Source organism: Anabrus simplex, chromosome 3, assembly GCF_040414725.1.
Source record: "Anabrus simplex isolate iqAnaSimp1 chromosome 3, ASM4041472v1, whole genome shotgun sequence".
NCBI lineage: Eukaryota > Metazoa > Arthropoda > Insecta > Orthoptera > Tettigoniidae > Anabrus > Anabrus simplex.
This window is the reverse complement of record NC_090267.1, coordinates 237,661,446-237,689,332: the sequence shown is the minus strand read 5'-3', so window position 1 is coordinate 237,689,332 and position 27,887 is coordinate 237,661,446. Positions and strand designations below refer to the sequence as shown.

General features: G+C 39.0%; 1 protein-coding gene across 1 annotated transcript in view; it reads right to left on the bottom strand.

Annotated features, from left to right (window-relative positions):
- The window catches only part of LOC136866188 (26S proteasome non-ATPase regulatory subunit 5), a 141,664-nt gene that overhangs the window by 91,840 nt on the left and 21,937 nt on the right, over positions 1–27,887 (bottom strand). The window contains exon 2 of the mRNA XM_067142929.2: positions 12,433–12,577. Coding sequence (XP_066999030.2) covers positions 12,433–12,577 — 145 coding nt within the window. The remainder of the gene's footprint in view (positions 1–12,432; positions 12,578–27,887) is intronic.

The window sequence follows — 27,887 nt, the reverse complement described above, 5'->3', positions numbered from 1 at the left end:
TCAGAGGTTAGTTTATATTTTCTCGCGTTGAGTTAAATTTCGGAAAGGCTACTTTATCATGGAAATTTATAGTGTGAAGGTCATCACTTTTATACTGGCGCTTGATATATGTTTTCATGGTACATACACGGTTAAGTTAGGTTAGCTAACGCGTTTGCCACAAAATGCGACCTTTGGAATCGTTTTCTCACTATATGCACTTGCGAGCTCTCTCGTCGACATTGGAAGGCGATGTCGGAGTCGATTAGTAATACCTGTCGACTGCTGTTCCGGAAAGAAAGAAGAAAACATGTTTTCATAACAAATACATAAATAACGTGGTTGATTTCAATTGTGATCTTGTTAGAAATAAAGGCTAAGTAAACGATTGCTTAATTTTAATACTCTACACTGAAATAAAGTAAGAATGCAATACACCTCAAGATATAGCAGAACGCATCACTAATTTCAGAGGATAGTTTATATTTTCTCGCGTCTGGTTAAATTTCAGAGAGGCTATTACCATGTAAATTTATAGCGAGATGTTATCAGTTCTCTGCTGGTGCTTGGAATATGTTTTCATGATACATACAGTACGGTCAAGTCACGTTAGGTGACACTGTTTGAATAAGAAAAACATTTGTTACAAAATGCGATTGATCAAACAGTACCGTTTTCTCTCTATGTACACTTGCAAGCTCTCTCGTCGACATTCGAAAGCGATGTCGGAGTCGATTAGTAATACCCCTTGACTGCTGTTCTCTACAAGAAAATTCAAAACAAAGGAGGATAAGTTTTCGTAATAAATGCGCAAATGATGTGGCCGATAGCAGTTGTTAACTTGTTAGAAATAAAGGCTGAAGCAAATGATCGCTTAAATTTAATGTTATGTATTGATTTCAGAGGATAGTTTATATTTTGTTACGTCCTATTAAATTTCTGAATATTCCCATGTAAATTCGTAGCAAGGTGGTGATAATTTCTCTATGAGCGCTTGAAATATTTTCATGATGCATATACTGATACAGTTAGGTTATGTGATGCTGTTTGAAGAAAAGTGAAACGTTTGCCACAGAGGCCTCTGGAGCGATACTATAATTTTTTCAGAATTAAACAAATACTTTCAGATAGTGTCGGATTTCGAAAAATAACAAACGAGTAAGCCGTAGTGTGGATGTCATCCGCGAAAACGCAAGTTTTGAACGAAGTGATTGCCGTTTCATACCAATTTTAATGTGTATGCACCCCCCCCCCCCCCTGACTTTTACAAAAAATCTGATACAGTGGAACCTCTATTCTCCATTTTTGGAGGGACCATGAAAATAAAACGAACAAGACGGGAAAACGAAAAATCTGGGAATGAATGAAAACCATCAACAATTTGGCTAAATATCACAAAAATGAAATATGTATAATTATAATCTTACAAAAACTCCTAAACCAAACCAAACTACAGCCCCAATCGGCCTTTCCCTGCAAAGCGACCGCTGCTCAGCCCAAAGGCCTGCAGGTAACGAGGTAACGCATGGTTAGTGTGAAAAAATCCTCTTTGCCAATATTTCTGGCTCCCTAAGCGGAAAGGAACTGGCCACCCTACCGCACGTACACTCCGGCTCAGGAACGCCTCTGCGGAGGTTCGGACCTGCCTTCGGGCAGAATAACCCTTACCTTACCTCTGGCTCCCTACACCGGGGGTGCCATCTCACTATTAGATAGCTCCTCAATTAAAGGTAATCACGTACGCTGAGCACACCTGGAACCAGCTCTTATGTCCAGGTAAAAATGCCTGACCTGGCCGAGAATCGAACCCGACCCTCCGGATGAGAGGCAGACAAGTTAGACCGCGAAACCAGCATTAAACATTAATAACCGGTACGCGAGTTCAAAATCTTGATACTTTGTATTCAATTTTACAGGGGAATCTTCGTCAGTTTCCTGTGAAAAGTTCTTTGAGTTCAGCAAATTTATTTGTCCAACTCTTTTAAAAATCTAATAACACCAAACCAAACGACCACAAGTAGTTGTTACTCTCATTTAATAAATCACATTAGATACAAAAGCACATGATGGCGAAATCCCTTCTTTTCTGAATCTTCCATTGTAATTTGGTCTCCGGTATACTATTCATAGTCAGTTTCTAGAAATCTTGTACCACGTAAATTAGGCCTACATCGACTTTAAAGGTTATGTTGAACTCGAGAACATGGTTTTGAATGTAAATATAGATTCTCAAAAGTTCTTGAACGCATTATGTTCAATTCTGCCCATCACTAATCCAATCAAATTGGAAAGAGGGTTTTTTTAATGTAAGGTGCAACATCTGTTCTAGTCTCGATAACATAATCGTGTATGAACATTTTGTATGAACATTAAAACATTTAATGTTCATATCTGATGTCCAATACGGTCTACAATGAGATTTATTACTTGTAACATAATCGTGTACCGTACGATAATATTAAAATACTAGATTTGTGTTAAGAAGAAGCAGTTATGATTCCTGCCTGAAAGTCCAGTTGCTATACAATGCCCTACGAAAGTGCTGTTCGACAATACAATCGAAAAAAGTAAAAATATAAACATCTAACCCTGGACATAATGTGGACGTTTTATAAGTGCGAACATTTGACAAAACTCGTTCAGTCTTCAAGTAGAGCTGTCGAATTGCGCTGTGTCTCCTTATAATTGTTGTAGCCACTCTCTGCTCTATGATTTCCGAGATTCTCTAAACAATACCACCCGACTGCGATGCTAAGATGGTCCCTTATGCAAGTTCACCATCGACTGAATTTCCAGTACAGTATTTGCTATAATTATCGCAATGACGGGGCGAATGCCAAGATCCGTAAGTATGCCATAGCCATTCTTTCGTGAGATACAGTTTACTGAAAAACACTTCATCGAGTATTTAGCATTGATGGGGCTGAAATTTCTGGACGGTTGATCCGGGAAATATTTCTTCGAGGAACGGATGTGGGATTTTTACAACGTGATTTAATTATGATGTTCGCGGGAACACGTAATTTGAATGCATTATCCGGGAAAACATAGTTTCCGGGAACGGATAATTGAGGTCCCACTGTATAACGACAATCCGCGATAACGAGTAAATATTTTGCTGTTATGAATTCTCACTATAACGGACTTCTACTCTATTTATTGCATAATATTATGATGCAGCATACACGTTTTTCCCCTCTTTAAGAGCTTCTTCAGTGGAATTACTTAGATTAAACATAAATCAATGATAACACAACACAGACAATGATACAACTCAAACATTCTACAAGACACTGTATAATAAAACATTTGGAATTAAATTTGTCAAAAGTCTCTAAAATGAATTTATAATAGGATATTGAAGGATTAATCCATGTTTTCAAGTCTTTCAACATCCTGGTCAACAAAAATTATGCACAACTGCTTAACCTTCCAAAGCTGAAGTCCAATTTTTTTTTTTTTTTTAAATACTATTAAATTATTGCATGCCAAGAAGTGTGAGACACTGAAAATGTCAACAAGTAATGAAATGGATGGCATTTGCAGTGCTTGCTTGTTTAAACGGGCATAACATTTACATTTGCATTACAAAACTGGTTGGTTATTATTTAAAAAATGTAAGATTGAAAGCTCAAATGTATTTTTGGACTGAACTTTGTAATTAGAAAAATAAATTAATTAATTGAAAGTCGAACAGTTCATCAGCATCGCCAAGTCTATCAGAAACTTGGCTAGTAGGGTTAATCACTGGGAAAAGCTTGAATTCAATTCCAAAATCTCTCCTTAATGTGCATATGGAGTGAAGGCATATAACACTGTTGATGGTGATCTGCCTCTCAAATGAGGCCATTAAACCTAGAGCAGACCCCTTGGTACAGTATTATTCAACAGGAGTAGGCACCGTGCTGACACTAGATTTCACCCACTCTCTACCTAATTATCGTTCCACACCCAGATGGCAGGTCACCCATGGGTGTCAAATAGAAAGACCAGCACCAGACAAGTCTTTGACACTTCAGGGGCCTGTTCCACAAACGAACTTTGCAACTTTTAACTTTGCACTTTTCAGTTCAGATTTTGTTCCACCATCACTTTTCAGATTTAGCTTGCAAAGTGAAAAGTGAAAAGTTAGGAATCTTTTCACTTTTCAAGCCTGTTATGTTCCTCCATTGGTACAGAAACGCAAAGAGCAAAGTTTTCATAAATCTTGCAAAAAGTCCCTTTTCATCTGTTAATTAACAAGTATGTACACTAGTTTCTCGGCGTAGAATTTGGTTTAGTGATACAAACACGTTACGACGAGAGCTTTTGTTAGCATCAAGTTAGGACAGTGATGAAGAATCCAATAAGAGAACGTACAAAGACAGGATTAATTTTCATAACCTCACTTCGACGGACTTTAGCAAGTGATTTCGTATTAACCCAAAACAGGCTGACTATATTCTTGAAATGATCAGCCATTTATTGAAACATGCAACAAAAAGAACAAATTCTTATTTACTTACATTGGCTAGTACTGTAAATGGTGCCCAGCTGCACGGTGTAGCACCAATGCATGGGACATCAAAATCAATTATTTGCAGAACTGTTACCAAAGTCGTAGATGTTATAGTAAATGTAATATTTCCTAACAGTACTTTGGCCTGATAATCCACATAATATGGTGACGGGATTTCTAATGAAGGGTGAATTTCCTTCTGTGTGTGGATGTGTTAACGGTACTCTCGTTAACATTGAAGTGTGCCATCATTTGAGAGGTTATTTTTAAAGTTGCCAAAAAGGATGTCCCTTTTCTCCTTGACAACTTCCAGCACAGCCTTTCTTTCCCATGATAAACACTTTAATGGTACCACAATTATACCGTCGAGTTCGCCACGAAAAGTAAAGCATTAAAATCACAGAGTATTATGCCTATACAGTTTGTTCATGGAATAAACTTGATCGGATCACTCATTCGCAAGGACTTTTCACTTTGCGAAGAAATTAAAAATTGCAAACTAGATCATGGTGGAACAGAAAGACTTTGCACTTTGCAATTGAAAAGTAAAAGTGCAAATTTGCGAAGTCCGTTCGTGGAATGTGAACCATATGGACATAAGTAGGAGAGCATGGGAGGTTCTAAAACATGACGTCAGCATTTTTCTGCTGATGCAGCATCCGAGGATATTGACCCCTAGTAGTGTAACTATGCCGGTTGTGAACCAAAGTCATTGACCCCTAGTATAGTAGTTGTACAATGCCGATTCGCAGATTTTTGCATGAGAGAGCCAGCCTAACCTTACAGTCACCATCTCGGAGGGGGTCTAACCTCAGATTTACGGCAAGGAGCCCTTCCCGACATGGATTTTACATAAGAGAGCATGCCTAACCTCACAGTCGCCATCTTGGAGGGGCCTAACCTTACACGTCATAGTTTTACAGGCAGATGCCCTTCCCGATGTGGACAGTTGCCATCTTGGAGGGGTCTAACCTCAGTTTTACAGGCAGATGCCCTTTACAACGTGGACAGTCACCATCTTGGAGGGGTCTAAACTCAGTTTTACGGGCAGATGCCCTTCCCGACGTGGACAGTCGCCATCTTGGATGGGTCTAACCTCCATTTTACGACAAGTTACCTTCCCAACATGGATTTTACATAAGAGAGCCTGCCTAACCTCACAGTCGCCATCTTGGAGGGTCCTAACCTCAGTTTTATGGGCAGATGACCTTCCCGATGTGGACAGTCGCCATCTTGGAGGGGTCTAACCTCACAGGACCTAGTTTGACAGCCAGATGCCCTTCCCGAGATAGACAGTCGCCATCTTGGTGGGGCCTAGCCTCACAGGACCTAGTTTTACAGCTAGATGATCTTCCCAACGTGGACAGTCGCCAACTTGGACGATGTGTGTCCGGCTATGTCTGTGCAAACAGGTTCAACATGCTGTTCAAGGTTTAAATTGAAGTGGGAATTCATCTCTATATCACGATCTTACATGATCAAATTAAACTTCCCTGGAACTACCCAGTATCAAGTGAACAAGTGTCACCCACATAGACAGCAAAAAACAGCACAAATTAACTTATCCCGGATGTACACAGACTGGACTAAATAATGAACTGCCGGAATTTTAAGAATTTTATATTACAGCAATCAATCGTAACATAAATTTAACTTATCTCATGTATCATTACAGAAATGTATCTTAGAATGTGCTAAAATGTGTTTTAGATGTTTTAGGCATATGTATATAATTGTTTAATTTGTACTTACAGCTGATGATGGCACATAGATGCTGAAACTAGCACCATTTGACATGTGATTCAATCACAATAAAATGTCATTGTATTGAATAGGTGGACCTTGAAAAAATTTTAATTTACTGTAATCCCACTTCAATAAGGAACCCAATGAAATTCATAACTATAAGTGAAACGGCCTACTAGGCAAAGAGAAAGGCCTATCAATATATGGACCTAAAAACTGAAGTTGCCAAATTAGGCAAAGATACCAATTTCCTGACGCAATGTATTACACACGATTTAACACATAATTTTTTTGAAAGGAACAATAAAAAAAATCCTTGTTATGCACCACATTTGATCAAAACTCAGCAAAAAACCAACAAAATTTGGCTGAAAAACAAAATTTGATTTTTACATAAGAAAAAAATCCTTCTTAAATAACAAATTGTGTGAAACTCACCTTGAAACAGCTCATCTGCTTTCTAGAGCACAATGGAACATATTTCAAAATCAAACTGACAACAAATTGTTTGATATTCTTTCACAAAAACAGCTTTAGATAGAAAATTAAACACTTTGAAAAAGAATAAGCATAAGTTTCCACTTGAAAATCAACCCAAAGGAACCAATTTGACAAAAAACATAATCGAGAAATATCATCCCCCTGTGGTTAACCTTTCCAATGTAAACATTAACAAGGAAGAAATCGCCACCCTATCAAAAGGCCCTAACCAAAACTGGCCTAACACGAATAAAAGAAATGTAATGACTAACACGATTATAGAAGCAGAAGCCACAATAAATAAAATGCCTTTAGAGAAACAAGACGAAATTAGGTTTGAAATAAAAAGAAAACTAGATAAGATCAGTACCGCTAAAAACGTAAGCAGAAAAACCATTTCCACTAACTCTAATGACAACAATTTTATCTCTGAATACAAACAAATCATAAAACTTAAAAAGAAAAGAAAACATAATGACTTAATAATCACAAAGGCAGATAAAGCTACTGTCTTAATGAATAAAACTGATTATGTATCCAAAACTACAGAATTTTTCAATAACACATTTAAAATAATCAAGAAAGACCCTACCCAAAAAATCCAGAAACAACTAAAACAAACTTTAAAGAATTTATCATTGCTTTTTACAGACCATCTTAGAGAGGAGGTCTCACTTCAGAGGATTAAGGCTAGCTGCCCTTCTCGATATGACCTTTCACAGACACCATCTTCCTCCTCCTCCTCTGACGTTACGGAGGTCAGCTCAATCCCTCCTCCTCTAGATGGCCCTCCTTTCCCCTCTACTATCTACACCATTGCTAAGGCTTTACGTCTCTATCCGAAGCGTGACCTCTCCTCCTGAACAAACATGTTGTTAATCCTGTTACAGAGAACCGGAGAAAACTGCATTGTGCTGGGCTCCTCTACCAAGAGCAACTTCTTTTTTGTGTGTGTAGAACATATATATAGTCTGTTGTTATCCTACAGTAAAGATTTGGAATAGTCAACATACATTCACCATTGTGTTCTGAACAAAACAAAAACAAAAAAACACTGTCGCTGAGGCTTTACGTCTCTAACCTATGCATGAAGAAAATCTCTATATCACACACACACACACACACACACACACACACACACACACACACACACACACACACACACACACACACACACACACACACACACACACACACACACACACACACACACACACACACACACACACACACACACACACACACACACACACACACACACACACACACACACACACACACACACACACACACATGTATTACAGATATAGATTCGAACGCTGATCACTCTGTTGAATGTCAGATTAAAGAACGAAAATTTCTAGGGAAAAAATTATGGATTCGAACCCCCATTCTCTCTCTGTTATGGAATCGAACTCTGATTAATAGTACGGTAGAATAAAATTACCACCACATAACCACTATAAAACGATCTTTCTATTACTGTAATGGATTCGAACACCGATCACTCTGTTGAATGTCAGATTAAAGAAAGAAAATATCTAGAAAAAAATGTATGGATTCGAACCCCCATTCTCTCTGTTATGGGATCGAACCCTCATCACTCTGATTAATGGTAGAATAAAAATACCAACACATAACCACTATTAAAAAATCTCTTTCTATTACTGGGATGGATTCGAACACTGATTACTCGTAAGATAACAACAAACAATACATGTTAATTAACGCACTACTTCTCATATTTGTTTGTACACTTCTTTGATGATACACACATGCAACACACACTATTGTAAAAATCGAACACCCGCAAAATACAGAATTGATTGTAGGACAAGCAAATACTGTGAGCTAGCCTTCCACAACGTACATTTTATCACAACGCGTAAAAACACACACACAAGTTTTTTAATTCTCTGCACACTTCATTCACAGATGTAACAATTTTTGAGCTGAGATACTTACATATGAAAAAGGGAGGAAATATTAAATCATATGTAAATTTTTTATATGTGTGTGTGTGCTCCATCAAGTCATAGAAAGAAATGGACGACACCTGTGTCTGCCGCTCGCTCTTCGCCCGCATGACTGGAAGTAACAGGTCAGCGTACACATGTAGTATCTGAACTTGTCAGGACACTAGTAAGAGAGACCCTCTATTCTATATTATTATTATTATTATTATTATTATTATTATTATTATTATTATTGGCCTACCAAGCGACCACTGCTCAGCTCGACCGGCGTCATAGAGTAAGACGCAAGCAATATTAATAATAACAGTATTTATATTTGCTAAGTCTAGAATGACCTTCAATTTCGTGGCATACAGCCCTGAAGGGCCTTAGCCTAGCCCCAGCATTCGCCTACTGTAAAACTATAGAAAACTATTTCAGCGGCTGGCAACAGTTAGGATTCAAACCTACTATCTTCTGGATGGGAGCTGAAAAACAGAACGTAAAAATCAACAAGCAGGCAGTCAGATGGTGTAAAAATTAAAAATGTCTGCACAAGGTAGCTACAGGTATATAACTATTTCTTTCTTATAACTATATAGGCAACATTATTCGCATGTGCACAAGTTGGTACAAGGTAGTCTTAGTTAACCTTGACAGTCCAGAGTCCACAGTCAAGCTTATCAAAGTTGAGTCTGCAATTTTACATCTGCTGCACTGAGGCTCCTTACTGCACGCTATAAAATAACATATCTGTGTGTTAATATTAGCAATACATTTATGTAGTCACGACTGTCCTTTCTCGCTATACAACAGGTAACAGCCATAAGTATTTGACATGGTAGTGGTCACTTGGTAGGAAAAAGCCCTTCAGGGCTGTATGCCACGAAATTGACGGTCATTCTAGACTTCGCAACTATATATACTGTAATTAGATGCTTGGTAGGCCAAGGCCCTTCAGGGCTTAATAATAATAATAATAATAATACAGAATAGAGTGTCTCTCTTACTAGTGTCCTGACAAGGTCAGATACTACGCGTGTCTGCTGACCTGTTACTTCCGGTCATGTGAGCGAAGTGGGTGGCAGATACAGGTGTCGTCCATTTCTTTCTATGACTTGATGGAGCACACACACACACACACACACCCACATATTAAAAAAAAATTATATGATTTAATATTTCCTCCCTTTTTCATATGTAAGAATCTCAGGTAATAAACAATTGTTACATCTGTGAATAAAGTGTGCAGAGAATTAAAAAACTCATGTGTGATTTTACGTGTAGTGAAAACATGTACGTTGTGTAGGGCTAGCTCATAGCATTTGCTTGTCCTACAATCAATTCTGTATTTTTGCATGTGTTCAGTTTTTACAATAGAGAGTGTTGCGTGTGTATATCACCAAAGAAGTGTACAAACAAATATGAGAAGTAGTGCATTAGTTAACATGTATTGTCGGCTGTTACCTTACGAGTAATCAGGGCTCGAATCCATCCCAGTAATAGAAATAGATTTTTTAAATAGTGGTTATGTGTTGGTATTTTTATTCTACCATTAATCAGAGTGATGAGAGTTCGATTCCATGACAGAGAGAACGGGGGTTCGATTCCATATTTTTTTATTTTCTTTAATCTGACATTCAACAGAGTGATCAAGTTCGAATGCATTACAGTAATAGTATGTGGCGATAATTTTTTTCTACTATTAATCAGGGTTCTGAGAGAACAGGGGTTCGAATCCATAATTTTCTTTCTCTACAAATTTTCTTTCTTTAATCTGACATTCAACAGAGTGATCAGTGTTCGAATCTATATCTGTAATACAGTTTTGTTTTTTCTGTTGCATGTAATATAGATTTTGTTCATGCGTCGGTTAGAGACGTAAAGCCTTAGCGACGGTGGGTTTTTTTTTTTTGTTTTTTTTTTTTTTTTGTTCAGAACACAATGGGGAATCTATGCCGACTATTCCAAACCTTTACTGTAAGTAACAACAGACTATATATATATGTTCTAAACACACACACATAAAAAAAGAAGTTGCTCTTGGTAGAGCACAGCAACAATGCAATTTTTTCCAGTTTTCTGTAACAGGATTGATTAAATAAATAATAATGTTATTTGCTTTACATCCCACTAACTACTTTTAAGGTTTTCGGAGACGCCGAAGTGCCGGAATTTAGTCCCGCCGGAGTTATTTTACGTGCCAGTAAATCTACCGACACGAGGCTGTTGTATTTGAGCACCTTCAAATACCACTGGACTGAGCCAGGATCGAACCTGCCAAGTTGGGGTCAGAAGGCCAGCGCCTCAACTATCTGAGCCACTCAGCCTGGCGCAGGATTGATTAACAACATGTTTTATCTTGTTCAGGAGGAGAAGTCACACTTCGGATCGAGACGTAAAGCCTTAGCAATGGTGTAGATAGAGGGGGGGAGGAGGGCCATCTAGCGCAGTAGGGCATTTGTCCGTAAAACTGTCAGGAGGAGGAGGAAAGACGTGGCTGACCTCCGTAACTGTGAGGAGGAGGAAGATGGTGCCTGCAAAAGGGCATGTCGAGAAGGACAGCTAGCCTTAATCCTCTAAAGTGAGACCCCCCCATCTAAGATGGTGTTGAAAAGGGCAGCTAGCCTTAAAACTATAATCTACTAAGGTTAGACCCTCCACTAAGATGGTGTTTGCGAAGGAGGATGTCGAAAAGGACAGCTAGCTTTAATCCACTAAGGTTAGGCCTCCCTCTAAGATAGTGTCATATTGAGAAGGGCAGCTTGCTTTAAAGTATAATCCTCTCTCCAAAATGATGTCGGGAAGGGTCATGTCGAGAAGGGCAGCTTTCATTCAAACTATAATCCACTGGGGCTAATTCAAAATTCCGTGGCAAAACAAGTGCACCTGGTTAGGACCTCTAACAGCTGTCAAAAGCATGTGGATTTTAAATTCTGCAAGTCCCACGTGGTTAAGATGGCAGCAGTGAGATTAGGCCCTGTTAAGATGGTAGCACTGAGGTTAGCAATATTTACTTGTTTAAAATCCGCACCCACGTGGTTACGACCGGTCAAGATGGCAGCTGTCAAAAGCATGTGGATTTTAAATTCCGCGTCCACGTATTTAAGTTGACAGATAGCCGCCATCTTGCGCAATCGCCCTTAGGCCATCTCCTTAAATCCTAATAATAAACCCCCTTGTCCAGCTTTCTCCATAAGAGCCCGTGTATAGCCGCCATCTTGTGCAATTGATGTCGGGAAGGGCAGCCTGCTAAGGAGGAGGGAGGTTGGGTCCCTTCAAGATAGCAACTGTCCACGTCGGGAGGGGCATCTGCCTGTAAAACTGAGGTTAGGCCCCTCCAAGATAGCGACTGTGAGGTTAGGCATGCTCTCTTATGTGAAATCCACGTTGGGAAGGGCAACTTGCCATAAAACTCAGGTTAGGCTCTTCCAATATGGCGACTTGAGGTTAGGCCTGCTCTTTTATAAAAATCTGCGAATCGGCATTGTACAACTACTATACTGGAGGTCAATGACCTTGGTTCACAACCGGCATAGTTACACAACTAGGGGTCAATGACCTCAGATGCTGACTCCATGTTTTAGAATCCCCCTTGCTCTCCTACTGACATGACTTCCCGTTTTCTTTAAATACCATATATAACTACTGGAATTTAATTCATAGCTACTGAAGGGAAAAAGCAGTGGCAGGATCATTTGAGTAACATGTTCCCTGAAGTATACCAAGAATCCTCTAGTTAGCTAATTCTATCTTTATTTCTAAAATACTAACCTCTGTGATAGCCAGTGTTTTAACTACTGATGCTGGATGGGAGAGTGCCCGTTGTATTGCTGAACCATACCGTCCAACAACAGTTGCAGAGTCCAAAGAATGTAACAAAAGTGTTAAGGTGTGGCATGCCAATTCTATCTCCTCACTATAACACAATAAAATATTGTAAAAATTTTTAAAAAAAGGGTAAAATCTATATGCAATATTATAGCACTACCAAAAATTGGACAGAAATATTCTCACTAAATAAATGAATGGCCAGCAGTAAACAGTAAGAGGAACACTACATTTTAAGGACAACAAATACACTGGATGATATGGGAAAAAGTTTTTTTTTTTTTTTTTTTTTGCTAGTTGCTTTACGTCGCACCGACACAGATAGGTCTTACGGCGACGATGGGACAGGGAAGGGCTAGGAGTGGGAAGGAAGCGGCCGTGGCCTTAATTAAGGTACAGCCCCAGCATTTGCCTGGTGTGAAAATGGGAAACCACGGAAAACCATTTTCAGGGCTGCCGACAGTGGGGTTCGAACCTACTATCTCCCGAATAATGGATACTGGCCGCAATTAAGCGACTGCAGCTATCGAGCTTGGTGAAAAAAGTTTTAAGCAGATCTGAATTATCATGTGCCTTTCCTCATTAGAGGTGATGATTTTTAACATTTTGAAATCAGAGATTTAGATTTGTTCATTTAGCTTTCTGTAGCATTTATACATTTGGCACTTAGCATTTTGAAGAAAAACACAATTTTTGAGTTAATTCTGATAAATAGGTAATGTCGTTTGATAATATTAAAGTAAAATTAAAATTGTATTCACATAGATCTTAATAGTAAAATAAAAATGCATGAATTGTAATAAAATTATACATTCATTCTAAATTGATATAAATTGAAGTACAAGAGAAAAATAATTTTTATGCAAAGTCAGATTATAAAGGAAATGATGGAACATATCTGAATATTTTGCTTTGTCATTCATTTTCGCCTATCATTTACAATTAAATTGTATGTAACTTACTGGGGCATCTGATAAGGAGTTTCAATTTGTCTTCAATGTGATAACATTTTGCAGGCATGAGATACTAAACTACTGGTGTGGTAGTTTTCACACCTGCTTTCTTGGGAATAGGTATAACATTCCACTTAAAATCGGATAGCACTTTTCCTGCATCATACATCTTACACATTTCTTTTTTTAAATGGAATAAACTTGTCTTGCTATTTTCTCCTAAGGCAGTCAGTAATTTGAGGATCAATTTCAGTTGCCTTGTTCCTATTTAGGTATCTCATAGCTCTGTCCAATTCTGACCTCAAAATTGGGTCCTCCATTTCACCACCACCACCACCACCACCACCACCACCACCACCATCATCATCATCATCATCATCATCATCATCATCAGCCTTTTCTTGTTCCAGAACCTTATCATCTACTTCTTTACCTTGATACAACTGCTGAAAGTGTTCCTGCCAGCTTTCTGCCTTGTTTTCTTTCCCCAAAAGTGGTTTTACATCTGAGATCTTAATATTCAAACACCTAGTTTTCCTTTCTTCAAAGGTTTCCTTGATATTTCTATATGCACCATCTACCTTTGCTATTACCATACAACCTTCAACATTCTTACACTTCTCTTTCAGCCATTCTTCCTTAGCTGTCCTACACTTTCTATCTACTTCATTCTTTAATCGCCTGTATTCTTTTCTGCCCTCCTCATTTTTTGCATTATTTTACTTTTGTCGTTCTTCAATCAGATCTAGTGTCCCCTGAGTTATCCGTTGATTCTTAGTTGATCTTTCTCTTCTTTTTAACCTTTCTTCAGCAGCCTACTGATATTTTTTTACAACTGTCCATTCTTCCTCTACTGTGTTTCCTTCAGCTTTTTCATTTAGTCCTTATGCAACAACATAACTGCCAACTTTACAAAACAAAAAATCAGGAGATTTTGATATGAAAATCAGGAAAAATCAGGAGATACAATTTGTCAAAACTGCTTACTCTACATGTCTTGCGCAATACAGTATTATGATATATTTATACACTTATTGTCTCAAAGGCCGACTGTTGCTATACGAGGCTACGTGGCTAAAAATTACACATCTCTATTCCCTCAGAGATGATCGGGCTCTGATAAGCTTTCTGAAAATAGTAAGAATTCATGCTCCACACGTGTGAATCAGTCATTCATTACTTAGCAAACGCATAGATTAATATATTGTATCAAGTGCCCGTGCGATTATGCAAAGCGCAATGCTATTTGTATCAAATAACTAGCTGATGTAGCCGTGCTTCGCTACGGAATTCTCAGAAAGACTGTCCTTATAGTTTTCCCAATTGAAGTCAACAGTTGAAATAGGTCATTACTAATTACAACGATGTTAGTATGAATGTCGTGATTAAAGCAATGCTGTCGTTTGAAATATTCGATAAAGTGAAAAACAAAACAATTTCTCAATTTTAACGAAAAGTACTGCGGAATCGATCTAAGAGTTCAAAGTTCCAGAGCTAGAATGACCAGGCCACAAACAATCGCGAACACTCCTGTGTAATTATTCCATTTAAGTGTGCAGCACACTGCTCATTCCAATCACTGCCTCAGAGTAGGGATCAAACAGCTGGAATACTATGATGATCCAGTGTGTTACGAACCATCAGTATCAGAGAATTCATGAACCAGAGGAATGGAATGCTAAAGAAGAGAGATCTCTAACTCCCCAGCTACATCCCGCTAATATTCAGGCAGGCTGTTATACTCGATATGCACTTACGCAGCAGTAATCGCAACTATCAGAGATAAACGGTAGCAGAATACACAAAGCACATCACAACAAACAATGGTCAATGAAATGTTATTGTTGATCAATTTTATGTTCTATTTTTCAAGCCTTCGCATTTAGTTTTCTTCCGACTTTGTGATATTAGAGCATCTAATGTAAAGTGAGTCGTCCTTTCTTTCATAACTTCCTCTTGTATTATTATTCAAGCGATCGTTCCTTCATGACTTTTTTTTCTCATTCTTCACAATTTAATCACCATCACCACCAATATTATTACAGTCGGTGCAGTAAAACTGAATAAGATATAAATAATCGGAAATTATATTCTCTTTAACTTTTGTTATGTAGTACTTTCTGATATGACCAATACGACAGGTAATTAAAAATTTAATTTTTGGCACCTTCCCCGAAGCTACCATTTCGAACAGGGTGAATAAAATTCCTTACTCCCTGACTTTAATACCAATTTTCATTAAATACTGTTCACCCATTTTCTCGTACCTCGGTGGTGATATGGACTTGGCAACAAAAATCCAAAATATTTTTTTTCCTTTACAAGTTGCTTTACGTCGCACCGACACAGATAGATTTTATGGTGACAATGGGACAGGAAAAGTCTAGGAGTGGGAAGAAAGCAGCCATGGCCTTAATTAAGGTTCAGCCCCAGCATTTGCCTGGCGTGAAAATGGTAAACCACGGAAAACCATCTTCAGGGCTGCCGACAATGGGGTTCGAACTCACTATCTCCCGAATACTGGATACTGGCCGCACTTAACCAACTGTTAAAAATACAAATTCATGAATATGTCTGTTATCATAGCCGGTACGGTAAAAATGTATAAGACATAAATGATAAGAAATTTAATAATATATAACTTTAGTTATGAAGTATTTATCGACAGGGCCAATTCTTCTTTTGCTACCGCTTTTTCCCCACACCTGTGGGGTAGAGAGTGCGAACTGCGTCGCACATGGGGATTTGGCCCTGTTTTACGGCCGGATGCCCTTCCTGACGCCAATCCTATACAGGGGGTAGAGTAGTATGATGAGTGTTTTGGGACGAACAAATATACCCAGTCCCCGAGCCAGAAGAATTAATCAGAAGCGATTACAATCTCCGACCCGGCCGGGAATCGAACCCGGGACCCTCTGAACCGAAGGCCAGTACGCTGACCATTCAGCCAACGAGTCGGGACTTATCGATAGGGCAAATAATAACAAATATTTGAGAATTAAATTTTAGGCCTTACCCTAAACTATCATTTCACTCAGCGTCAATAAAATTATTTATGGCCTAGATGTAGCGACTTATTCTCCGACTTCATATACCGATTGTCATTAATTTCTCTGCAGCCGTTTTCTCGTGATGAGCGTACATACATAGACAGAAATTCCGGAAAATTAAAACGTGCATTTCCCCTTGTTACTGTGGTCACGACCGGTACAGATATATCATTCTTTTAAAATTCTGAACAATGTACAGACAAAACTCTTATTTATATTGAGATGAATTAAAATTAGTCAGAATTGTCTTCAAATGGCTCCTAAAATCTCCTGAAAAGCTTCTAGTCGTTATCATTTAAATGTCACTAAATTACTAAAAAAAAAAAAACTCAATGTCTAGCGACTAGTCTCTACAATAGACTAGTCTGATGCAGAGAATGGACTGATGTGAACTGTGAACGAACACGAACATAGCACGCGAGAACAAGAGCTTGACAATTGATATACAGGTCTCAATAATCACACATTAGCGCGCATTTCACGCATTAATAAACGTCGATATTTCGTTTGAAAGCGGGCAATGAGCAAAGGATTTCCGGCCACTGGCATAAAAAAAAAAAAGCCGTAATGGCGGGATTTTAAAACAAATATTTGAAGTTCGCCAAAAAGTAAGCTAAAATCGGGAGAAATCATTGAATAATCGGGAGGCGGGAAAAACTGTCGAAAATCGGGAATCTCCCGCCTAAATCGGGTAAGTTGGCAGGTATACAACATGTTCCTTGAAACAATCCCTCACACACTTTTCCTTCAACTTGTCTAGATCCCATCTTCTTGCACTCCTACCATCCTTCAATTTCTTCAACTTCAGATGGCATTTCATGACTAACAAGTTGTAGTCAGAGTCCATGTCTGCACTTAGGAAAGTCTTGCAATCCAACACCCAGTTTCTGAATCTCTGCCTAATCATAATTAAATCTATTTGATACCTTCCAGTGTCTCCAGGTCTCTTCCATGTATACAGCCATCGTTTGTGGTGTATGAACCAAGTGTTAGCAGGGACGAAATTATGATCGGTGCACATTTCAACCATCCAACTTCCTCTTTCATTCATCTGTCCTAATTTGAATTTTTCTGCTAACATTGCCTTCTCTTCCTTGACCTACCATTGCATTCAAGTCTCCCATCACAATTAGATTTTTGTCCCATTTTACATATTGTATTAAATATTCTACCTCTTCATATCATATGCTTTCAATTTCAGTATCATCATTATCTGCTGAACTAGAAGGCATATAGGCCTGCACTATTGTGGTGAGCATTGGCTTTGTGTCTATCTTGACAATAATAATCCTTTCACTGTGCTAGTCATAGTAGCTTACCCACTGCCCTATTTTCTTATTAATTATTAAACCACCTCTGGCATGTCTCCTGTTTGATTTTGTATAGATAATTCTGTAGTTGCCTGACCAAAAATCTTGCTCTTCCTGCCAAAGTACTTATACCATTTCCATCTAACTTCAGTCTATCCATCTCCGTTTTCAGATTCTCTAACCCCTACCACAACGATTCAAATTTCTAACATACCATGCTCCAACTCGCAGAATGTCAGTAACTATCTTTCTGATGATTGCCCCCTCTCTTGTAGTCTCCACCTGGAGATCCGAATGGTGGACTATTTTATTGGAGAATATTTATGAAGAATTTTATAATCATGGCTTCAACTCCTATAGCAAACCAATGAGGTGCTAGAAGTGCTTCAGAAGAAAATAAAACACAAAGTTAATTTTAATTTATGTGAATAGCAAACAATGAGGCAAAGGAGACAGGCTGTCACAATTACAAACTTTAAAAGAACCGAGCTCGATAGCTGCAGTCGCTTAAGTGCGGCCAGTGTCCAGTATTCGGGAGACAGTAGGTTCGAACCCCATTGTCGGCAGACCCTAAGATGGTTTTCCATAGTTTCCCATTTTCACACCAGGCAAATGCTGGGGCTGTACCTTAATTAAGGCCACGGCCGCTTCCTTCCCACTCCTAGACCTTCCCTGTCCCATCGTCGCCATAAGACCTGTGTCGATGGGACGTAAAGCAACTAGCAAAAAAAAAAAAAAAAAACTTTAAAAGAGGAAGTTACATCACAATTTGATAGATCAAATGTGTATGAATCTACAGTTCACTATTGGCATCTGCAAATGTGGGCACTAGAAGCACCTAATATGATTGACCTGGATGACCTCAAAGCTTGGATTACTTTTATCGACAATCAAAAGACTGAATACAGCATTTCATCCATCCATATTAATATATCTGTCACACACAAGGACATACAAGAAGATGATAGTATACGTTGGAAGACACAAGAGTGTGTTGAGGAAGTGGTGGTGGTGGTGGTGGTGGTGGTGGTGGTGATGATTGCTGTTTAAAGGGGCCTAACATCTAGGTCATCGGCCCCCAATGGCACGAAATGAGACGAAATGTAAGGACATTTAAAAATTCATAATCCTCCACTGACCAGAATTCAAAACGTGAGGACAAAGAATGTTTTAACTTCATATCCATCCATTCAATCAGTGGATCCAACCCGCAATGCCCCACATTCCCAGAAAGTAGCGTTAAATAGTATTACTGACCAAGGGACTGCTTCTAAAGCACAATACTGAATCGATGATGCTTGTAGTCTAAACGGGTCCAAAGTCCAGGTCATCGGACCCTCACAATGGTACTTATCGCTAGGAAAGTAGAACCATGGTATTTGTCATGTTGCGGTACTAATCAAAAGTAGCGTAGACTTGCGGTATTCCGTACATTACGGTACTACTCACAGGTAATGTAATGCACACATGTAACACAGACCTATGGTGTTTTCGCACATTGTGTCGCTATTTACAGGCAACGCAAACCTATACAGCCAAAGCAAACCTATGGTGTTCTTCACATAAGTGGACTAACCAGAGGGACTCGCACTATCTCGTGGTGTTTGTCACATAGTGGGTACTAATCACAGGAAAGGCAAAACCATAGTGTCGCTCATATAGTGGTAGGAATCACAGGTACTGTAAAATGCATCCTGAGCACACAATGTTGCTATTGTGTACCTAACATAGTGGTACCACGCGCAAGTAAAAACGACCCAGGGTGTTCCCTGCATGGTGATACTAATTACAAGTAGTATCATGGTTCTAATTTGATCATGCCTGGGTCACCCCTTTCAGTCGCCTCTTACGACAGGCAGGGGATACCGTGGGTGTATTCTTCGTTTGCGTCCCCCACCCACAGGGGGTTGTGTGTTTCGTCCGCAAGAGGTATTTTATTTCCCTCAAGTCCACCAGCAAGCCAGTTAGGACCACCCTATCTGCCACCTGGAATGCGCCACGTGGGAGTACCACCTCTCCCCCTGCTACGCCAGCGTGGTAGGTTCGTGGTGTCAAGGAAGTGAGCAGATTTATAACACAAGGGAATGTGGACAAAGAACATGTCTGGAACAGTGGCAAGTCAATTTCATTATGAAATGTTACTAATGTTATTGGTTTTATGTCCCACTAACTACTTTTCTGGTTTTCGGAGATGCTGAGGTGCCAGAATTTAGTCCCGCATGAATTCTTTTACAGTCCAGTAAATCTATCGACACGAGGCTGACTTATCTGAGCACCTTCGAATACCACTGGACTGAGCCAAGATCAGAACCTGCCAAGTTGGGGTCAGAAGGCCAGCACCTCAACCATCTGAGCCATTATGAAATGTCTTCAATATCAACAATATCCCAAAGAGAGAAAACTAAAGCCTGTGCATTGTGGTCTGTACATAGCTCTACACACAGCTATATAACTGCTGTGGCTTTATCAATAAGTGGCAAGTTAGGTAACAGGCTGCACATCTCTTTTCAAGAGACGTAAGGCACTTTCAGAATAAATGTTTCGAAGAAAGTTGAAGCAACATGTCCATAAAACATTCATGAGGAGGCAAGCAAACTTCAGTCCCTATCCAAGACTTTTGATAGTACTGATCATGGGTGAATGTTGACGAAAATGGGGGCTAGTGGACTAAATAAGAGTTGTATTTTTACACAGTAAATCATTATAACTGTCAATTTTTTTTACGAAACATTATTGTGTTACAATTTGTGCTTTCGACATACTGAAACACTATAAGCTGTATTAGACAAAACAGTGATTGACGGATGGAAAATTTCTCGAAAATGGAACTCAAGAGAATTAGAGTATGCAAAGCAATATCTGACCCTGTGACAATTAAGAGGAAAGTTCCACAAGACAGTATTACTGGACCTCTAAGTCTTCTTACTTATAGGTTTTTGCAGATGATATTCTGTGTACGCTCATATGGCCTTCACTTGAACTGCGGTGGTACATGTAAGTTGGGAAGTTTGTTTATAAGGGTTATAGGGAGGTACATTCTGGGAAACGGGGTGGACTAGGGAGTGTTGATAAGCGTACAGGGATCTGGATGTCAAGTAGGAATGACATAAAAATGTCAGTGTTCGACTGTAGAAGTATTGTAAAGAAAGGAATAGAATTAAGTAATATACTAAATATATACCGAGCGCATGGAGTTTGTACTCTGTGCTAAAGTAGCTGCCTCAGCCCAACTTACGTTACGTGCATCCACCCTGCTTTAAACGTGTATACAATCTCATATGAAATCTTTTCTTATAGAAGATGCTGAAGTGTCATCCTTCATAATGAGGGACTTCATAAACACCATTAGGATTTTTTCCGCACCAATAATGAGAGTTATGACCATTCACACGACCATTAAGATGAAACCAGGCCTCATCTGAAAAGAAGACAAGCTGTGGGTCGAATAAACGATCATTCAATGATGCAAGATACCACTCACAATATCTCACTCTTGTGGCTGGATAACAATGGGCCCATTTCAACTATTACAGTTTGATGTGTAATAGCATTGTAGCTCTGTGTGCAGAAGAAACCGAACCCCTAATTGGTGTGCTAATTTTGTGAGTGATTTATCCGGTGACCCTTCAAGATTCGCATGTACCGAGCTCGATAGCTGCAGTCGCTTAAGTGCGGCCAGTATCCAGTAATCGGGAGATAGTGGGTTCGAGCCCCACTGTCGGCAGCCCTGAAGATGGTTTTCCGTGGTTTCCCATTTTCACACCAGGCAAATGCCGGGGCTGTACCTTAATTAAGGCCACGGCCGCTTCCTTCCAATTCCTAGCCCTTTCCTATCCCATCGTTGCCGTAAGACATATCTGTGTCGGTGCGACGTAAAGCAAATAGCAAAAAAAAAAGATTCGCATGCATGACATCTAGCTTTTCTTCTATTAAAACCGATTGTGTGAGCGCATGTTTTTTTTTATTGAACACTGAGCTAGTAGTTTCAAAATTTATTTACAATTACGTGAATCTGTACTCATGAAGTTCGCACTTCACCAGGAAATTGCTGAACCAATGCATCATGTACCCGTCAAGCCACTCGTACTTAAAATAACTTTTACAGTGTTGCAATGATAACTGTCTCACCATGTTAACAGCTGGGATTCAGACCGGCTACTGATGCTAGGTCAAACACATGCTCGCTCCTTGCAAAGTCAAGAACTATACGTGCGGCTCCTGTACAGCTGCTTAGGTCTGGGAGAGTAGAAACGCCGCTGGACAGTCTGGGTTTATAAATGCTAGGTCAATTTTTTTTTATTTTTTTTTTTTCTAGGGGCTTTACGTCGCACTGACACAGATAGGTCTTATGGCGACGATGGGATAGGAAAGGCCTAGGAGTTGGAAGGAAGCGGCCGTGGCCTTAATTAAGGTGCAGCCCCAGCATTTGCCTGGTGTGAAATGCTAGGTCAAACACGTGCTCACTCCTTGCACTTACTATGTACGGTAATAGGAGTTGGAATTATGCCTGAAAAATGATATAATAGATGCAGAAATTTTCTCACAGAACTGGAGTGTTTATTGTAGAGATAGGACAGGAATGGAAGGAAGGCAGTATTCATTTTGGTGAAAAGAAAAATGTTTACGCTATGAAAAACTTAAAAGTTGACAAACATGAAATTCTAGGTGTAAAGCTTATCTCTAAAGATACTGTAATTGACAACTTTATGTTATAGGAGTGTACAGACCTAGAAAGGGTGACGAAGACATAGATTCAGATAATCAGCTATGTGGAAAACGATACGGAAAGGAACGTGATTGTAGCAGGTGATCTCAATTTACCAAATGTCAACTGCGAAGGTAATGCAAACAACAGGAAGCATGACCAACAAATGGCAAATAGGTTAATCTGGGAAGAACAGCTGAGTCAGAGAGTGATAGAACCAACTAGAGGCAAGAATATTCTGGATGTGATGCTGGTAAAACCAGATGAGCTCTACAGAGAAACCGAAGTAACAGATGATATTAATGATCACAATGCTGTTTTTGTCGTTGTTAAAAATGAATGTGATAGAAAAGAAGACCATAAAAGTAGGAATTAGGCAGTTCACATGGACGATAAGACAAGCATGAGGGAGTTTAGAAAAGTAATTATGATCATTGGAAAACGGTAAATAAAAATGTATACAGCCTGCGGGATGTGTTTAAAGCAATTGTTGAGGAATGTAAAAACAGGTATGTAACTTTGAAGGCGGTAAGGCATGGTAAAGACCCACTATATTATAACAGAAAAGTAGAGGCTATAAGAAGGAGGCGGAAAGAAATAGGGTTAAGAATGATGTGGCAGTAAGGAGAAATTGAAAGAACTTACTAGAAAATGGAATCTAGCGAAGAAGTCAGCTAAGGATAATATGATGGCAGGCACAATTGGCAGTTATACAAATTTTAGTGAAAAATGGAAGAGTATGTATAGGTACATTAAAGCAGAAACAGGTTCCAAGAATCATTAATGAACAAGGGGAGTGTGTATGCGAGGGTCTACAACAGGAAGAAGTATTCAGTCAGAAGAGGTGACTAATAGTAACAAAGTATTGAAATTTACCTACAATAACAAAGACATTTACAATAAGATACAAAAGTTCAAAACTAGAAAAGCAGCTGGAAATGGTAAGATTTCTGGAGACATACCGAAAAAAAATGATCATCTGAAAAAAATATGGACTGAAAGTAAGTGCTACAAAAACTGCTTCAATGTCTGTTACAGTAGAATTCCATTAGTCCGGCATCCAGCAGTCCGGAACGCCCGATGGTCCGGCACCATTCCAGGATTTTTTATGTTAATTTTCTTTTTACGTTTGTGACGGTTAAAGCGTACGGCGTGGTTCGAAACCACCCAGAACTATCCACTACGCGTCTGCTATTGTTAGATACAATCTGCATTGTTGGCTGTCACAACACACAGGTTCAGTACATTGTTTTGATTGCGAGCACTTTTAGCTGCAGTATTTTTTCTTGTGATCTAGGATCCTTATTACAGTAGTGCAATAGTGTAGTGAACATACATATCAAAGTGCCCTGTGAAAGTTTTCTTGGTATTTAAGCTGTGACAATGTACTCGAAGCCGAAACCTTCTTCAAGTTCCAAATCAGGAGAGAAACGTAAGCACGTAACTCTGACCATCAACCAGAAACTGGAAATCAAATGCCTGGAGGAACGTGAGAATAGAAATATTTTGTTGAATGAATTTAAAATTGGCTCGTCGACCATTTACGACCTAAAAAATCAAAACGATTTTACTGCAAAACGCCGTGTTATAGCTGTTTTCGCTGTACGTCTTAACCTATATCCTAGTAAGGGGTACCGCCCAATAGTCCGGCATTTTCGGTAATCCAACACCGGCCCGGTCCCGAACGTGCCGGACTATTGGACTTCTACTGTAATAGACAGAGAAGTAAAGATAATATAATGCTGGAGGGTGTACAATTGGAAACAGTAAACCAATATCAGTACCTTGGATGCATAATATGAAGTGACAACAGAATACAGCTTGAATTAAATAACCGTATTCAGAAATCCAGTCAATTCTATCAGCAAGTTCGATGTCTGTTTCGAACATTCTTTGTCCCTATATTGACTTAAGGGTTGGAAACATGCACAACTACCAAAAAAGATTACAGCAGACTTCAGGCTTCAGAAATGAAGTTTCTAATAAGTATGCTTCAAAAGACTAGGAAAGACAAAGTAAGAAATGAGAAGATTAGAGAACAAGCTGGAATAAATCAGTCCCTGAAGAAGACCATAACTAGGGCACGTTTGCGATGGTTTGGTCACGTCAAACGCATGACAGAAAGAAGAATTGCAAAACAATGGTTGCATACTGAGATTACTGGAAAGAGACCTGTTGGAAGACCTAGGACGAGATGGCTGGACCAAGTGAAAGAAGATATCACATCCAAAGGAATCAACTGAGATGAAGTCTCGAAGGAGCAGTGGTACATAAATAGACAAAAATGGAGAGCGCTCGCAAACCACACCCGGGAAACTTGAGTGGAAACTTGATGATGATACTAAAGACAATGGGTTGGGATATAGTATCATATCTCAAGTACTTCTTTGATTACTGTTTGCATGAAGCAACTATACCAAGTGAATTGAGAGTTGCTATAGTAGCCCCTGTATATAAAGGAAAGGGTGATAAACATAAAGCTGAAAATTACAGGCTAGCCAGTTTGACATGTGTTACATGTTAGCTTTGGGAAAGAATTATTTCTGATTATATTAAAACATATTTGCAAAATTAACAACTGGTTTGATAGATGTCACTTCGGGGTTAAGAAAGGTCATTCCACTGAAGCTCAATTTGCAGGACTCCAGCAAGATATAGCAGATATCCCATATTCGGGACGTCAAATAGTCTGTGTTGCAACTGACCAATCCAAGGCATCTCACAGGATAAATCATAGGAGACTACTGGCAAAAGTAAGTGCGACTGGACTACATTAAAGAGCGACTATATTTCTAAATAATATACCTCCGAGAAATAGAGTAGGTGATCCTGTAACTATTTCAGAGGGGAATTCTTCAAGGCAGTATTATTAGACGTTTATTTTTTCTTATATATATAAATAGAAGTGGAATCAGAGATAAAGCTTTTTGCAGATGTTATTCTGTATAGAGTAATAAATAAGTTACAAGATTTTGAGCAACTGCAAAATGACCTCAATAATGTTGTGAGATGGACAGCAGGCAATGGTATGATGATAAACAGGGTTAAAGTCAGGTTGCGAGTTTCAATACAAAATCGGAAGATTCCTCTCAGGTTTAATTACTGTGTTGATGGGGTGAAAGTTCCTTACGGGGATCACTGTAAGTACCTAGGTGTTAATGTAAAGAAAGATATTCATTGGGCTAATCGCATAAATGGTATGGTAAATAAAGGGTACAGATCTCTGCACATGGATATGAAGGTATTATTTAGGGATTGTAATAAGATGTAAGGGGGACAGCATTTAAGTCTCTTGTAAGACCCCGACTACATGCTTGTTGTTTTAAGGGGCCTAACATTGCAGGTCATCGGCCCTAAACCCCTGACTAGAATATGCTTCTAGTGTATGGGATCCTCACCAGGATTACTTGATTTGAGAACTGGGAAAAATCCAAAGAAAAGCAGCTCGATTTGTTCTGGGTGATTTCCAACAAAAGAGTAGCTTACTTTTTCACAAATTTGAATTTATTGATAACGAAAGTCTCTTTAAGTGCCTGGTTGGCTTCAGACCTGTATGCAATAAATTTCATTGCTAGGCCTGTATTGATGGATATGACTTATGAAAATGGTATGAAATGTTATGAAAATGATGCAAAGTTTAGGGTGGAAAAGACTTGGGAGAGGAGATGAGCTGTCCGACCAAGTGGTATGTAATTCTTAAAATACAAATGTTTATTAGAACAAACCCCTATTCAATACATGTAATTACTTATAGTTAGTACATAATCCTTGTTACAATTGTCTAATTGGGACATGTTTCGCCCATTTGTCGGGCATCATCAGCCATCGTTGCACCTCAAAATCAAATCAGGATCCTGATTATGTTTAAAATGTATTATTGGATTCTATAATTACAATCATAAAATCTAATTTACAAATTCTAGTTTTGTTTTAAAACAGCTATGGTTCTAAAGCATATATAACTTAACTAATTTTAAGTATATTGAATAAAAATTATTTTCCTTTTTTTTTTTTTTTTTTTTTTTTGCTAGTGGCTTTATGTCGCACTGACACAGATAGGTCTTATGGCGACGATGGGATTGGAAAGGCCTAGGAGTTGGAAGGAAGCGGCCGTGGCTGTAATTAAGGTACAGCCCCAGCATTTGCCTGGTGTGAAAATGGGAAACCACGGAAAACCATCTTCAGGGCTGCCGATAGTGAGATTCTAACCTACTATCTCCCGGATGCAAGCTCACAGCCACGCGCCTCTACGCGCACGGCCAACTCGCCCAGTATTTTACAAATTAGTGACAATTATGTTTGACTCTTCTAGGCTTGAATGTCTAAAACTTCATTCCAGTTCGAGATCATTTGATGAAGATTATTTGAAACATAGCACTTACTATAATTTGCACCTAGAAAATCTGGTTAGAAACATCGTGTTATAATTGTACCTGAGAACAAAATAAGTATCTTAACCTTTTATGTAATTGAAAAACAATATATTAATATTGGTGTCTCATGTAGCTGTCCATCATTAAGAGTATAATCCTGTATAAGATTGGCTTAAAAACGTATCATTATTTGTATTTGGCGATTTAGAATGTCGTAACCGGCATTGAACTCCACTCACATAGTCGTCGTATATAAGTGGAATATATCAGAGGGACTAGTTAGCACACTTTGTTTAAAGCTGGAATGCTGCCACTTGTATGAGTTGGTCAAAAGAGGGACATTCAAACATTAACATTAGATGGTGTGTGGGTGCTGCAACTGGATTGCAGAGTGCGTGTTGAAAAAATCTGCAACGAAAAAAAGACGTGTAAGTCAAACGGCAAGTAGTGTTAATTTAATTCAAAGGTCACGTTGAATGTATCACTTACCCCCTTGACTGTTGTAAGATTGCCTAGCAGTGCTGACCGCGCCGGAACGTCTGACAGCCGCTGCGCTCCTGCTTCTCGTGTTGTAACCATGTGGAAGTTGTGGCGGTGTGGGTGTGTCGGGGAAGGAGGGGTTGGAAGAGCGTTGTGGTTGCGTGTTGTTCGCAGAGGGGAATTGATAAGAGGCGGATGAGGAGGGAGTTATGTTTGTTGGTTTAGTGGGAGTTTTTAAGGACGTGGAATTAAAGACTTGAAAAAAACTTGCTTTCAAGTATAACATTTGTAATCATTTTGGAATCTGTTCGTAGAAGGGACTTTTGATTTCTATTATGTCCCTCAAATTCTGGTTTTTATTGAAGTATTGGTCTAGATAGATGTAGATGTTCTTGAACTCTGGCATTAATTTACCTTTATCTACATATTTGATGATTTCTAAATCTTGCTCTATTGTTGTAAATTGACTTCCAGTTTCCTTCATATGGGAACTCACTGCGGAGAATTTATTGTGTTTTAACACGTTA